The 15287-nt window shown below is 40.6% G+C and overlaps 1 protein-coding gene across 1 annotated transcript in view; it reads right to left on the reverse strand.

The window, feature by feature from the left end:
* Nsf (N-ethylmaleimide sensitive factor, vesicle fusing ATPase) overlaps positions 1-15287 on the reverse strand; it is a 176465-nt gene that overhangs the window by 33930 nt on the left and 127248 nt on the right. Inside the window, exon 16 of the mRNA XM_045158691.1 lies at positions 3226-3292. Coding sequence (XP_045014626.1) covers positions 3226-3292 — 67 coding nt within the window. The remainder of the gene's footprint in view (positions 1-3225; positions 3293-15287) is intronic.

Consider the following 15287-nt stretch of genomic DNA (forward strand, 5'->3'; position numbering starts at 1 on the left):
TATGTGCACGCGCGTGCGCGCGCACACGCGCACACACACACACACACACACACACACAGATACACTTTTTTTTAATGAGAGAGTGCTTGACAGAGAATTGGTGCACCAGGGCCTCCAGTCAGTACAATAGAACTCTAGATGCTTGCACCACCTTGTATGCATGTGCAACCTTGCATGTGCGTTACCTTGTCTGTCTGGCTTACATAGGATCTGTGGAGTCTAACATGGGTCCTCAGGCTTTGCAGACAAGTGTCTTAACCGTTAACCCAATCTCTCCAGCCCAGATACTTTTTTTTTTTTTTTCCCAGGTAGAGTCTCACTCTAGTTCAGACTGACCTGGAATTCACTATGTACTCTCAGGGTGGCCTTGAACTCACAGTGATCCTCTGACCTCTGGAGTGCTGGGATTAAAGGCGTGCACCAACACGCCCGGCTCCAGATACAATTTTTAATTTTTAAAAATTTTTTTAGTCAAGTTAGGGTCTCACTCTAGCCCAGGCTGACCTGGAATTCACTATGGAGACTCAGGGTGGCCTCGAACTCATGGTGATCCTCCTACCTCTGCCTCCCAAGTGCTGGGATCAAAGGCGTGCACCACCACACCCAGCCTAAGATATAATTTTTTAAAAAGTAAAATAAAATAGAAGATTAAATGTAACTGCGACTTTGTTCACTTCCTCTGTACACTGCACACGCCCTGTGCTGAGAGCTGCCTGTAGGTATCAGCCCTCTGAAGTCAAAAGTGGTTCCACTGTAGTTTACTTGGCACTAGTTTTTGCCTATATGTTACATAGCATCCTATTTATTTTTGTGAGACTCTAATATTTCCAGCATAGTAGTAATGCTTGTTGAATAAATGAACAGGTTAGTTCAAAAACTAACCATACATACAAGCAAAAATATACTCAGAGGCCACAACTTCCGACCTGGTGTGTTGCTATGATCACACATCTCAACTGTGTTTAGATAAAGGAATTTACACAGAGCTATGCCTGAAAACTTGTAACAAAATAACCCTATAAACTGGGCTAAGATGTATCAAACATAGCACACCCCAGCCTAGCTCATTAGACAAACTAGTAATTTAATGAGACTCATAGATATTCGTTTTATTTTATAATAATATTGCAAAAACATTTTTTTAAAAAAAGGAACAGAGGACCTATCACAGTCTGAACATCATGGGAAGTGTTATAAAAACAGTTAACTTGGGATCATTACTATACCATTAGCAGTACCTTAGGAAGAATAATACAGTGTTGGAAAATATTTTTTTTTTTTAGGTCACCACATGTTTTCGGTCTCAGTGGTGTTTATTATTCCATCCTGATCCATTATTACGACCTATGCCAAACTGAGTTAATTTTATTGCAAATAAAAGGTAAGAGCAACATGCATTTTTTTTGTATTTATTTATAGTTTTTTTTTTTTTCATTTTGTTTTTTGAGGTAGGGTCTCACTCTAGCTCAAGCTGACCTGGAATTCACTATTTTGTCTCAGAGTGGCCTTGAACTCACAGCAATCCTCCTACCTCTGAGTGCTGGGATTAAAGGTGTGCAACACCACCCCGGCTTTTACTTTTAGTCATTTCTTCCAACTTGAGTGAAGAACTTTTCACATCTTTGTATCTGTTTGGACTGCATTTCAACACAGAGTATATTTAGTCAATACTATAAAATTTACTATGGAGTGCTTTTAACCTACAGAATATTTCCAACATGTACTATCCTACTTTTGTTGGACAATGACTGTGGGATATAAAAGGCAGGGTTGGGCTGGAGAGATGGCTTAGCAGCTAAGCGCTTGCCTGTGAAGCCTAAGGACCCCAGTTTGAGGCTTGATTCCCCAGGACCCACATTAGCCAGATGCATAAGGGGGCACATGCGTCTAGAGTTTGTTTGCAGTGGCTGGAGGCCCTGGTACACCCATTCTTTCTTTCTCTCTCTCTCTCTCTCTGCCTCTTTCTCTCTTTGTCTGCCACTCTCAAATAAATAAATCAGAACAAACAAAATTAAAAAAAAAAGGCAAGGTTGTGTTGTGTTGTAAACACAGAAATGGAGGAACAGCTTACAACTTCTGTTTTAGCAAATTTGTGAATTTTACTCCAATTCTAAACCCTTCTTTTGTTAGTTCTACCAGAATCTTCAAAAGTGGGCTTCTGAGCCACAGGCAGCAAATATATCCGTTAATAAAAACCACTAGTCAGGCTGGAGAGATGGCTTAGTGGTTAAGCGCTGGCCTGTGAAGCCTAAGGACCCCGGCTCGAGGCTCGGTTCCCCAGGACCCATGTTAGCCATATGCACAAGGAGGCGCACACGTCTGGAGTTCATTTGCAGTGGCTGGAAGCCCTGGCTCGCCCATTCTCTCTCTCTCCCTCTATCTGTCTTTCTCTCTGTGTCTGTCACTCTCAAATAAATAAATAAAAAATGAACAAAAAATATAAAAAACAAACAAACCACTAGTCATTTATTATGGATACAACACACTGTGGAAAATAAAACAATAAGAAATGGTCTTTACCCGGGCGTTGGTGGCACATGGCTTTAATCCCAGCACTCGGGAGGCAGAGGTAGGAGGATCACCATGAGTTTGAAGCCACCCTGAGACTACATATGAATTCCAGGTCAGTCTGAGCTAGAGTGAGACCCTACCTTGAAAAACCAAAAAAAGAAAAAAAGAAATGGATCTTCTTAAGAAAGTAGTTTAGGGCTGGGGAGATAATTAAGTGGTAAAGAGTCTCTGTTTATGAAGTCTTAATGGCTTTGGTTTGACTCCCTAACACCCATGCAAAGTAGGATGGGGACACACACTTGCAAATAAATAAAGATACAAAATCTATGTTTTTAAAAAAGCAATTTAAGGAGCCGGGCGTGGTGGCGCACGCCTTTAATCCCAGCACTCGGGAGGCAGAGGTAGGAGGCTTGCCGCGAGAGACACCCTGAGACCACATAGTGAATTTCAGGTCAGCCTAGGCTAGACTGAGACCCCACCTTGAAACCCCCTTCCCCCCCCCCCAAAAAAAATCAATTTAAATAGAGTTATGATCAAAAGGCATCTTATGATAAATACTGCACTGAAGTCGGGTTATAGGAGATAGTGTTACAGCTCCTTAGAAGACACAGGGGCCTTTCTACTGCCCGTAGCTCATGAACGTCCACGCTCTTTCTCTGTAACTCTTCAGGCTTCAGCCGTCGCAGGCGCAGGCGCGGGCCGTGGGGGACTCACCGAGCAGCCTCTCAATGTCGTCCACAACCACACAACTGAGCTGGGACTTGTACGCGTCGTCGAAGATCTGGGAGAGAGTGAGACTGCACGTCACTGGCTGTCCATGACTAGGACAGCTTCCAGGAAGACAGCACTTGGCTAATTCATGAGTCATGCCTGCACTAAGCACAGCGAGACTAAAATATATTCATGGATCACGGGGTTTTAGAATTGAAAGGGTCCTTAGCAAAGCATTTAAATGAATTGCCCAAGATAACGAACACTCCTGTCTGCTTCTCTCTCTTGAATTAAATAAATACATAAAAATTAAAAAAAAAAAGATAACAAATACAACTGGACTGTGACTGAATCAAGAGCCAGCTATGGCTGTTTTCAGTGCTTGGGGCTGTAGGTGTCACACTGGTCTGCTGGGAATAGCTGGTCATCAACTAACCCCATCATGTCTATAGCATGTCAAGACCATAACTTCAGGTTGTCATTCAAGTGCTAGAAACCACAAGGAATGTGTAGGTTAAAATGGGATGTCATGGGGCTGAAAAGATGATTCAGCAGTAAAAGGTGCTTGTTTGCAAAGCCTGTCAGCCTGGATTCAATGCTCAAGTCATCCACATAATCCAGATGCAAAAAGTGGGACAAGTGTCTGCTGCTCGTTTGCAGCATTGAGAGGCCCTGGCATGCACAGCATGAACACTCTAAGCCAGGCATGGTGGTGCACACTTTTAATCCCAGCACTTGGGAAGCAGAGGTAGGAGGATCGCAGTGAGTTCAAGGCTACCCTGAGACTCCACAGTGAATTCCAGGCTAGCCTGAACTAGAGTGAGATCCTACCTCAAAAAACCAATAAATAAATAAATAAATAAATAAATAATAAAATGGATGTCATTTTATTATCTGGAAGAACTATGGCCTTGCTAGGCAGTAATCTAACCAAATCCAAATTATAGTTGGGTATGAAGCATCAGTTAAATATTTTAAGTATTTCTACATATCTGTATCAATTGTGATTCCTTACCAGAAAATAACTAATAAATATTTACTAGAAATAAACTTAAGTTTATGTGTTTTAAATCCAAATCAGTACTTGGCGACGTCTGAGTAAAGTCAGGATAAGGAAGTCACTCTCAGGCAGTGACAGCTGACACGACAGGATGAGGCTTTCAAGGAGCGGCGGTGGAGGAGGACTAAGGACTTACACAGGGCAAAGTGTTGCTGCCATATTCACTCAGCAGCTGTGTCTGAATTCCTACTATACGTCAAGCATTAGTGAGCGTACTAGAGAGCCTACTAAGACAACTGAACCCTCTCAAAGGCAGGGCGGGAAAAGCAGGTCACTTGCGACTGTAGGAGTGAAGACCGAGTGTTTTCAGGAAGAAAGCGTGTCCCTGCATGACGCACTCATGTGTCCTTCTGTCTTTGTTTCCATGGAGTCACACATGGTCTACTAGGTTGGTCTCTGGGGACCACAGCACGCACAGCTCACGGACGCACGTGCCATACAACGGAGACACAGAGTTCCCTGCTAGGCCACCGAGATTCCAGAGCAGTTCGTTACTGCAGCATATCTCGGCCTACTCTGCTCGTGAAGGGATGAAGGTCTCTGTTGAAGTCAGCTTCCCGTTGCTGGGATGACCCTCCAGGCCAGACACAGTTCATGGGAGGACAAAGCCATTTACTTGAAGCTTTCTGATCCAGGGGAAGTTGCATAATGGAGGAAGAAGCTGGTCCCCTTTTCACAGGTCCATACAGAGAGAAATACCACTGCCAACACCATAAGCAAGCACACTCCAGGAGCGCCAGGCAGAGCTCAAGTACTCTGTATATCTCTGGCTGGAATTCCAAACACACCTTAGGGCTGGACTCTAGGATCCTCCAACAATAACACCTCCTCCAGCCAGGCAGCTGTAAATCTAATAAATTACAAGCTTCAATAAACTCCTGAATCTATTGGGGGACATCCATTCAAACAACCAGAGTCTCCCTAAATTAAACACACACACACACACACACACACACACACACACTTAGAGCTGGAGAGATGGCTCAGTGGTTAAGGTACTTGCCTGAAAAGCCTAATAACCCAAGTTTGATTACCTAGTATTCATGTAAAAAGCCGGATACACAAAGTGGCACGTGTATCTGCAGTTCACTTGCATGCAATGGGTAGAGGCCCTGCTGTAGCCGTTTTCTCTCTCTGTCGGGTGTGGTGGTATATTTAATCCCAGCCCTCAGGAGGCTAAGGTATGAGGATTGCTGTGAATTCAAGTCTAGCCTGAGACTACATAGTGAATTTCAGGTCAGCCTGGGCTAGAGTGAGACACACACACACACACACACAAAGCTGAGATCTGAAAAAGGGAAAAGGAAAAGAATGCATTGAGCATACAGAATCTTAGGAGACCAGAGATGAAAAGATTCATGAGTGCTATAGGATCCAGTATGAATTAAAATAAAGAGGTGATCATGTTGCTGTGGTGGGAGATGATGCAGAAAAAGTGATGAAGGAGGCTGGACACAGTCTTACAAACTTCACTGAGTTGAACTTTTATTGTACAGGCAATAACAAAGACACTCCAGCGTTTTAAGCCATGGACTGAAATATTAGGTTAACGTTTGATGTACAGAAAAACATTGGAAGAAAGTATAGTTTGGACTGTGGAATTCTTAGGGGAGAAGTGATGGCAGCTGGGGAGGGGGTGTATGGAACAGTGAGTAGAAACTGGAGATATCTGGGAGGTAAGACAGAAAGACTTGACAAAAGAACGAGAAATGAAGGAGAAAAATGAGTCAAGGAGTCATCCTGGTTTGGTAAGGCAACAGCTGAGAAGCAGATTTGGGAAGGGCTCTGTGAGTGCCTGGAGTATATCTGAAGAAGAAGAAGAGAACTGCTTGGCTCTTCCACCCCACTCTATCTCAGCAAAGGGAGAGAAAATGAGGAGGGCATTATAGTCTCCTGTTATATAGTGATAGCTCCTTTCGGCTTTGGCTTGGTAAATTCAAGACAACAGAAAAGTCTGGAAGCAGTGATTCACTACTTTTTTTTTTTTTTTTGAAGACTGGACATTAGTCTTCAAGGAACTGGGCACTGCATAGCAACCAATGTCATTGTATAAACTCAGGTTAATTCAAGGAATCTTTTAAAATAATACTTTGCTTTTAAAAACATTTTTTTCAGAGTTCTACTAAAAGCTTATGAAGAAGGTATATATGTAAGTCTGTCCTTCAAGCTGTGAGATCATAGATTAGAAATATAGAGGCCAGACTGGAGAGATGGCTTAGTGGTTAAGCACTTGCCTATGAAGCCTAAGGACTCCGGTTCAAGGCTCGGTTCCCCAGGACCTACGTTAGCCAGATGCACAAGGGGGCGCACGCACCTGGAGTTCCTTTGCAGTGGCTGAAAGCCCTGGCGTGCCCATTCTCTCTCTATCTGCCTCTTTCTGTGTCTGTTGCTCTCAACTAAGTAAGTAAATGAACAAAAAAATAAAAAAATAAATATAGGGGCCTAGGACACCAGGACCTGGCTTGTTATACTGGCTGCATAGGTTTCCTGAATCAGTTCTCCTTTCCCAAAACAATGGGTAGCTTACATGGCTACACTTAGCACATTTATGGGTTTAAACAGATGATAAAAGCTAGGTGTGGTGATACACGCCTGCCATCCTAGTACTTGGGAGGTAAAGACAGGAGGATCAAGAGTTCAAGGCCAGCTTTAGCTACATTAGTGAGTGTGAAGCCGTCTTGAGCTACGAGACCTTCTCAAAATGACTCAATAGACAGACAGATAGACAGAAAGACAGACAGACAGATATATAGCTTTCTGGAATGTAGTTCACTAACTTATCAACTTCATGGTTGATTGCATGGGTAACCTGTAACATTTTAGAAGAAAATACTGACAGCAGTCATTTAACATGAAGGTTTTTTTGTTGTTTTTGAACAAATAGGTCTCAATCTAGCCACTTAGCTCAGTTGGTTCGAGCATGGTGCTAATAAACATGTCTCAGCGCACTAATTACTTCCATAGAGAGAGGAAGATTTGCAGGTAGGTCTCTTAGCAATGTGCTAACCATGACAAAGGATGCGCCAAAGCCAGTTGAAACTTGACTAGTTTCAGTTGACTAGTGAAGTGAAACCCCTCTGGGAGCTACTGTGTTCTAATTTGAGTATGTACATTCCTCTGCCTTATCTAGTAGTGTAGCGTGAGGTCGTCACTCTGCCCTTGGGTCCATGATTTGTGTCTAGTATTCTCTGAAATTCTGTTTCTTAGCCCAGGCCCTGGCCAAGTACTTACTAAGAAGAAACCTAGATCTGATTGCAAGCACAGAGGATTAGCTGCCAGCCTAAAATCTATTGGGTAAGATATTTACATACTGAGCCAGAAAGTTCTATAATTTTATGTAAATAAATTTTAAAAGAAGGTGAAGTACTAAAAGGAAAAGATACAGAAAAAAATAATAATACAATTGTGTAAACTGCCCTAGTTAGAACATCATAACCTGCCACTAGTAACATACAGCAAACAGTGTCTGCTCTAGATGAAAGATGCCACAAGTGATGCAGTCAGGTGGGTTGAAGCTAGGGTTAGGGTTACAAATTACAAGAAAATATGGTCATCTTATTTTCACCAGAGCCTTTCCTATAGATCACAGAAGTTATCAGCATATATCTGGGGTCTTGGGAAGACAGGCTGAAGGAGGGAGAAGCACTGGAGAAGAAACCGTGGGAAAGAACAGCATCAGGTAGTGTGGAGATGATGAGGTCAGCTCTGAAGGATGAAGCCGGTCTTCAGGAAGCAGAACCCTTCGGCCAGTCCCCGTTGTGAACACAAGACTGCCACTGCCAAGCGCTCTGCACCCCCTGGTTTGTAAAGGCAGGCAGCACAGCACAGACCTGAGGGTCATAAGAGATACAGCAGACTGCGGCGAGCCTGGGCTGGGCGGACGTGTGCTGGAGACGCGGTGTAAGTGCTGAGGAGCAGAGCCAGCTCCTAAGGCACAGAGCCCAGTTCTGGAATCTTCAGACAAGCTAGGGCCACCTGCGAGGAGGGGAGGGGCAGCTGTGTCCTGCGTCTACGTGAGTGTGAGTGGGAGCACGCCAGCATTACTCCACGTCAGTCCCAGCATTTCAGAGTCACAAGCTACAGCAAGGTGTGTTCCAAATAGGGTCTGTCCTCCATTTGCTCTGACCTCCGTAGGCTCTCAGTGAGTAGAGCCAAGCTCCCTGGCTCTTTTGGAGGCTGCAAAGAGTTCATTTCAACTCTGAAGTCGCTGGCGTGAAGGACCTAAGCCTAGTTAGCAGAAATCTAATGATAGCAGGGATCTAATGGCTTAGAAAATCCCCAATGTAATAAATCTGTCAGCAATTAGTTGAAAGCATGCTCTAATCATATTTGGGAGCATATAAAAACGTAAATGAGCAAATTTAAATTGGTATTATCAGTAATAATCTCTAGTTTCTAAAAATAACTTGGGAGGAGACCAAGCAAACATGAACTGGCTTCTGATGAAAGTGCCTCAGGAAGTGGACCTAAAGCTCTGGCAAAGCTCGGATGCTTCTTGGGTTAGCCTTAAAATCCCTTATTTGCTCTCCCAGCTTTTCAGGAAAAAGTCATATAATTTCGCTAACATGATCCACAGAGTGAGTATATTTAGTAATATAAAAAAGTCACAAGGTCTGAATGTTCTGCACCCTCCTCCTTTACACTCCAAACATATTTAAGTGCTAAAGGACAGTGTGTTCACCAAAGACACCAAATGCCCACATGACATACCACAATCTTCAGCTGCCTCAGAGACACCAAATCTCTTAACTAATACATGCATAAGCTACGACAAATCAGCTACATGTTATGTGTGTGTGTTTGTGTGTGTGTGTGTATATATGTATATATATGTATGTATATATGTATATATGTATATGTGTGTGTATACATATATACACACACACATACATACACATATTAGTGTGTTAACTAAAAACATCCAAATTCTGTTGCTTAGTAACTGCTGTCAAAAGATCCAATTTCCAGCTCTGCTCTTTGTATAGACTAAACCATGAAAAGAGGAGGATTAGGCACTATGATTCTACTCTGTGAAGACTACAGTTTGCACGGGATTTATAGGAGGATATTCATAGAAGATTATTTCTTTCTTGCAAAGCTAGTGGAAAGGAAAATTTCTTCTATTAATTTCCAATCCTTTGAAAATAAGACTGTATCATGTTATTAATGAAAATAGTTTCATAAACCATTGATATTTTCATTTAATTTTGATCATACACTTTAGTCTTATCTGATTGTTCTATTTTATCTATGTACTGAATGTATATTTGGAAACTATCAAAATGAGATAATTAGTTAAAATTAAATTCTACTGCATTATTCTTTTCATTTAATGTCTCTAACAGAGCTACAAAATAGGTTTTTTTTTTTTAAGAGTATAGATGTGCAAAACTAATGACATTTAAATTTAAAGAGAGAATGAGGTTTGGGAAGCAAACATAAAATAGGAGAAAAAAGAAATATCTGTCAATATTTCAAATATCTTAGTGAAACTTATGGCATTCACCCATTCCCCACCCTAGAATGTGAAGATAATACCTCATAAATACGTTGGCATTGTGAAGGAGTTTCTTTATGGAAAAAGAAGTTATTAAGGAAAGTAAGAGAAGTATGAGGTAAATTTTACATAAATTGAGACTAAACTGCTTTCATGGATTTTTGGGCCATCCATTTGTGAAAAGGACACAGTAGCATAATTATTGCCTTCTTTCCTAACAAACACTCTAGCTCTTGGTTGAAGTAATAAGATGGTATATAAAGATACTGTATAGATTAACTAATTCAGAACACTGCTATTTAACAAAAATTAACATACTACCTTATTTCTGAGCTTTATAAATTATGATTATATTATTATATTATTTTGAAAACAGCCATCTGCCCCCCCCCCCCGGGGATGCTGGGAACTGAGCTCAGGGGCTTACACGTGCTAAGCAGGTGCTCTGTCACCAAGTCTGAGATAGCTAGATGCCAATATTCTACCTAACAAATTGGCCAAGAAAATGTTAATAATATCAAATTGGGATGAGAATTCCAAGAAACACATTCTCTCAAATAATGAAGAACAAGTATAAAAATCAGTTCAATTTTCTGAAGGAGTAGGTTTTAGAAAAAACTAGTATCTTCACAATAAGAGTTTTGATAGTAACACATATGAAAAATATCATTAAAATATTAATATTTCTACATGATGAACTCCAATTGTGAGAATTTCTCTGAAAGACATATAATTGTAAGTACAGTAATAAGTAAAATTAGTCAATTCATGCTAGGCACTCCATGCTACTTTACATAAATTACCATCTCATTTAATTCTCACAATATCCTATGAGCAGCTATGAATATTATTTCCATTTTGTTGTATTTTTTTATTTTTTTTATTTTTATTTATTTATTTTTTTTTTTGTGGGGGTTACAGGTCAGTGTCCACTAAGAAATTGAGGAAAAAGATAACTAATATACAAGAGTTAGAGAGGAGAGAGATAGAGGGGAGAGGGGGAGAGGGAGGGAAGGAAGATGTAGGAGATTTAGGTCAGTCTTGATCCTACCCTCTCCAGTGTCTTGTGGTTCAGGTGTTTCCTGTAAGGGACTAGTGAAGGTTCAGTTATTTGGTCTGTCTTTTAGGAAGTAGAATTTTATGGTACCATTGCCGTTTGGGTCTGGATTACTATTTTCCACCCTTTGAATCCCTCCCCGCCCACCCATCCATCTTATTGTCTAGTCCATGAGGTACTTGCTGAGTATGTAAGGCATCTTGGGCAAATTCAGGTTAGGTGTTGCAGATGAGTGAGACTATGTATCGATTTTTTTTCTGTGATTGGGTAAGTTCGCTGAGAATGATCTGTTCCAGGTTCAACCATTTTTCCTCAAATTTCTTTGTATTTTTGTTGTATTTTTTTTAAAACGGTCTCACTGTAACCCAGGTTGGCCTCAAGCTCACAATCCTCCTGCCTCAGCCAACCGAATACTGGGATTATAGGCATGCACCACTATGATGAGGAAAACAGAGTCTTTTAGGGTAAGAAATTTATTCAAGGCAATAGTGCCCGTGTGGTGGAGAGGAGATTCAAGTTCAGATCTATTTGAATCCAAACCCAAGTTCTCACTTACATGATGTTACTCTAGCTAAGATGCTGGGCAGTGATTTCTCTTCCAAAGTATAACTTATAATTGTGAACAAAAAAGCTATCTGGAAACAACCCAAAACTATGGGATTCTTTAAGTAGCTATATACAGCCATAAATTTAATAATATATATAAATATATATTTTAAAAAAATATATTTTAGGGCATGGTTTCACTCTAGTGTAGGGTGACCTGGAACTTAACTCTGTAGCCCAGGCTGGCCTTGAGCTCATTGGGAGTGCTAGATTAAAGGTGTGAGCCACCATGTCTGGCTTATAGTTATATTTTAAAAATCCATAATATCTAGGTCAGGTGTGGTGGCACATGCCTTTAAACCCAGCACTCAGGAGGCAGAGGTAGCAGAATCGTTGTGAGTTTGAGGCCAGCATGAGACCACAGAGTATGTTCCAGGTCAGCCAGGGCTACAGTGACACTACCCTGAAAAAAATTTTTTTATTTTTATTTTTTATTTTTTTATTTTTTTGGTTTTTCGAGGTAGGGTCTCACTCTGGCTCAGGCTGACCTGGAATTCACTATGTAGTCTCAGGGTGGCCTCGAACTCACAGTGATCCTCCTACCTCTGCCTCCCAAGTGCTGGGATTAAAGGCGTGCGCCACCACGCCCGGCTAAAAATTTTTTTAAATATCCATAATATCTGAGTTGAAAGCAGTATGCCCAATGTGATCCTTAATGCATAAATGTACGTATATCTGAAAAGAGAAGTGAATTTCAATTAATTTTCTCTGTTATTTCTGTATTTTCTCAATTACTTTTATAATTAGGAAAAGCTACACGGGGGAAGGGCATGTGCAAGGAAAGAAATTTTTTTTCAGAATAATTTCACATTACAAATTATTTGTGCTCTGAAAAAAACCCTTTAAAACAACTCCGGTCGCCACAGTGAGACTGCGGGGATAGAAGGGCCGCAGAGGTCGGCTGGAGCAGCTGAGGAGTGGCCTTCGCACTTCACCCCCAAGACAACCTGGAAGACACAGCATCTCCAGACCGGTCTGAGCCCTCCGGCTTTTGTCAACCTATCATTAGGTAGCAATGTGAAAACCATTTGCAGGGAGAGATTCTGTAACATTTTTAATATATTTCTAAGACACCTATGCTTCATGATTTTCTCTGTTCTGAAGTTACTACAGGGAATAATTTCCCCTTCTCCAAGGAAAACCAAACAAGTCGAATGTGAGGTTATTAGACTGTTGAAGCAAAAATACTTTTGATAATTTTAAGAGTGCATGGACGATGCAGACAGTGAATCATGAATGGAAACACTCTTGAATAAGCTTGTGTAGACACTGAGTTTTATATTCTCTAGCCTTCTACTCATCTAAAACTCTGCCTTGAAAGGCTTCAACAATTTAAAGATTAAATCATAAGTTATTAAGTCATTAATTTAACCATTTAAGCCTCTAAAACCAGCACATATTACCTTCCCCCCTCGAGTCAATTTGCAAGAGATTAAAATAATAAAAATGATAGTATCTCACACTCACAAAGCAGCTTTGATCTGCAGAAGCCTAAAGTACTTTTTAAAAACTTTATAGAAAAACTAGGCCCGTCCACCCACACCTCGGAGTACATCTGAGGTAGAAGCTGGCAGCTGTCTACAGCAATGCAGTAATTTACCATCTGCACAGAGATGACTATTTTTGAACGAGTACATGGGCAGATTATTTAGTGTAATGCAAATAGAATTAGCTTTTCAATTACATGGGAAATCCAATGACTATAGAGTTCAAGGCTATTATTTAAATTTTCACCAGAACTGGTTTAAGGGGTCCCTTAAAAGGGAGAACAAAATCGGGGGTGGGGAAGGAATGAAAGGAGCTCAGTGGTAGAGTAGTTCATGCTCCAGGCCCAAGGCTTGATCCCTAGCAGTACACATTAAGGCAGCATCAAAGAAGAAAAGAGATAAGAAAAGAGGAAGAGAAAAGAAAACAACTTCAGACAGAGTTACTGTTCCTGCTTATTCTATCCAGATACTCCTGGGAAGGAATAGATGCTACTGGTTCCACATCAGAAATAGAATAACCTATGATATCCTAAGCTCCAGCTGAAAAAGTACATAAGGAATGGAGAGATGGCTCAGCAGTTACGGTTCTTGCCTGCAAAGCCTAACAATCCAGGATAGATTTCCCAGTATCACATAAAGCCAGATGCATATTGAGGCACATGCATCTGGAGTTCATTTACAATGGCTGGAGACCTTGGTGTGCCCCTCGTCTCTCTTCTCTCTATCTGCTTGCAAATAAATAAATATTTTAAAAAATACTTAGGAGTATTAATTGGCATTTCAGGGCTCGTGATGCCAGTTCTGATTTTACCATTCACTGCAAACACCCAACACAATTTTCTGCCGTCTGCAAAAACAAGAGACTGACTTCTCAAACTTACATTTTGGGGAAATCTGCCTCTTTGAATACACTGTTTTATCCACTCTTAAAGAAGACCTGAAATACTGCTAGCCACACCTGTCTAGAGTGAGCGCAATGAAGCAAGGTCAAAGGGGGCTCCATGCAGTCTTTTCTAGACAGCACTGCAATTCTGGAGATGCTCCTTCCTGATGCTGATTTTCCACAGCTTTTTGATGTCTACTCAGTTCATTTGGATAAAAAGTTATGTATAAAGAAGAGTTAAGTAAAGGAAATAACTTCAGTTGGACATCAAAATAGTCTATTCAATGTCTGGGGGTATGTAAAATTATAATACCAACAACAATATTGTCTACCAGGTGAAAAGAAGAACCAGTAAGATTCGTCATCACTGGGCTAGGGAGCTGACTCAGTGGATGGAGGGAGCAGTGGTGGCTTCTGTAATCCCAGCTTGCTGATGGATGGACAGGAGAATTTCTCACACACTCATGGTGAGCAGAGTCAAGAGCAGTAGAGTGAGAATCCAGAGCAAGGAAACCTGCCTCAAATGAACTAGTCAGGTGAGGTCTGATACAAAGATTGCCTTCTAACTTCTACATGTGTGCCTCAGCACGCATGCACCCATACACACACATTTATACTCAACAAAATGCATATACACAAATAAATAATAAAAGAAAAAATATAAATATAAATTAAAACTCTTCGTCGCTTCTTTTTTCTTTAAAAGCAGCCATCTACTCCTCTAGATGCCTTACTTGGCACATTCTTGAATGTAAGAGATGGAACAGATGATCTTAATTCTATTCTATGTTGTTCTAACTTAACATTGGTTCAGAATTTCATATTAAGAAGGTGACAAATATACTTTGAGAAAGGAAGAAGGGTGAGAAATAACAGTTGCCAAGCAACATTTACTCATTTTTATTATTTTTATATTTTATTAATATGTAATCATCCTTTTATAGGGATGTTCTTGGGAATTTCTTCTTAATATTTTATTTGTTCCTTCCCAAACTGCAATCAACTGAATTGACCTTAAATAGCTAGCTTGTATTTAAACAAACAACAACAAAAGCTAACAGAATTTGCTCAACTCCACCTGAACACTATTTTTTCTTTAATTAAATTTTGTTTGTTTTTCGAGGTAGGGACTTTTTCTAGCTGAAGCTGACCTGGAATTCACTATGTAGTCTCAAGATGGTCTTGAACTCACAGCCATCCTTCTACTTCTACCTCCCTGGTGCTGGCATTAAAGGTGTACATCACCACTCAAGTGTGATTTTTCTATTAATCAAGTTGATACACACTTTGGAAATGAAAATTAATGGCAATATGTGCTAGATAAAGCATAATTTGGAAGGCAAACATACTCTCAATAAAAATGAATTACAATGTCAAAAAATCTGAAAGTTGTTGTTTGCCATTAAATTCTGCTGAAAATTTAGTAGTACTAAAGAATGGAGTCATGACAGGTTTTGAACAAATATGTACAAAAG

Source organism: Jaculus jaculus, chromosome 9, assembly GCF_020740685.1.
Source record: "Jaculus jaculus isolate mJacJac1 chromosome 9, mJacJac1.mat.Y.cur, whole genome shotgun sequence".
NCBI classification, from domain to species: domain Eukaryota; kingdom Metazoa; phylum Chordata; class Mammalia; order Rodentia; family Dipodidae; genus Jaculus; species Jaculus jaculus.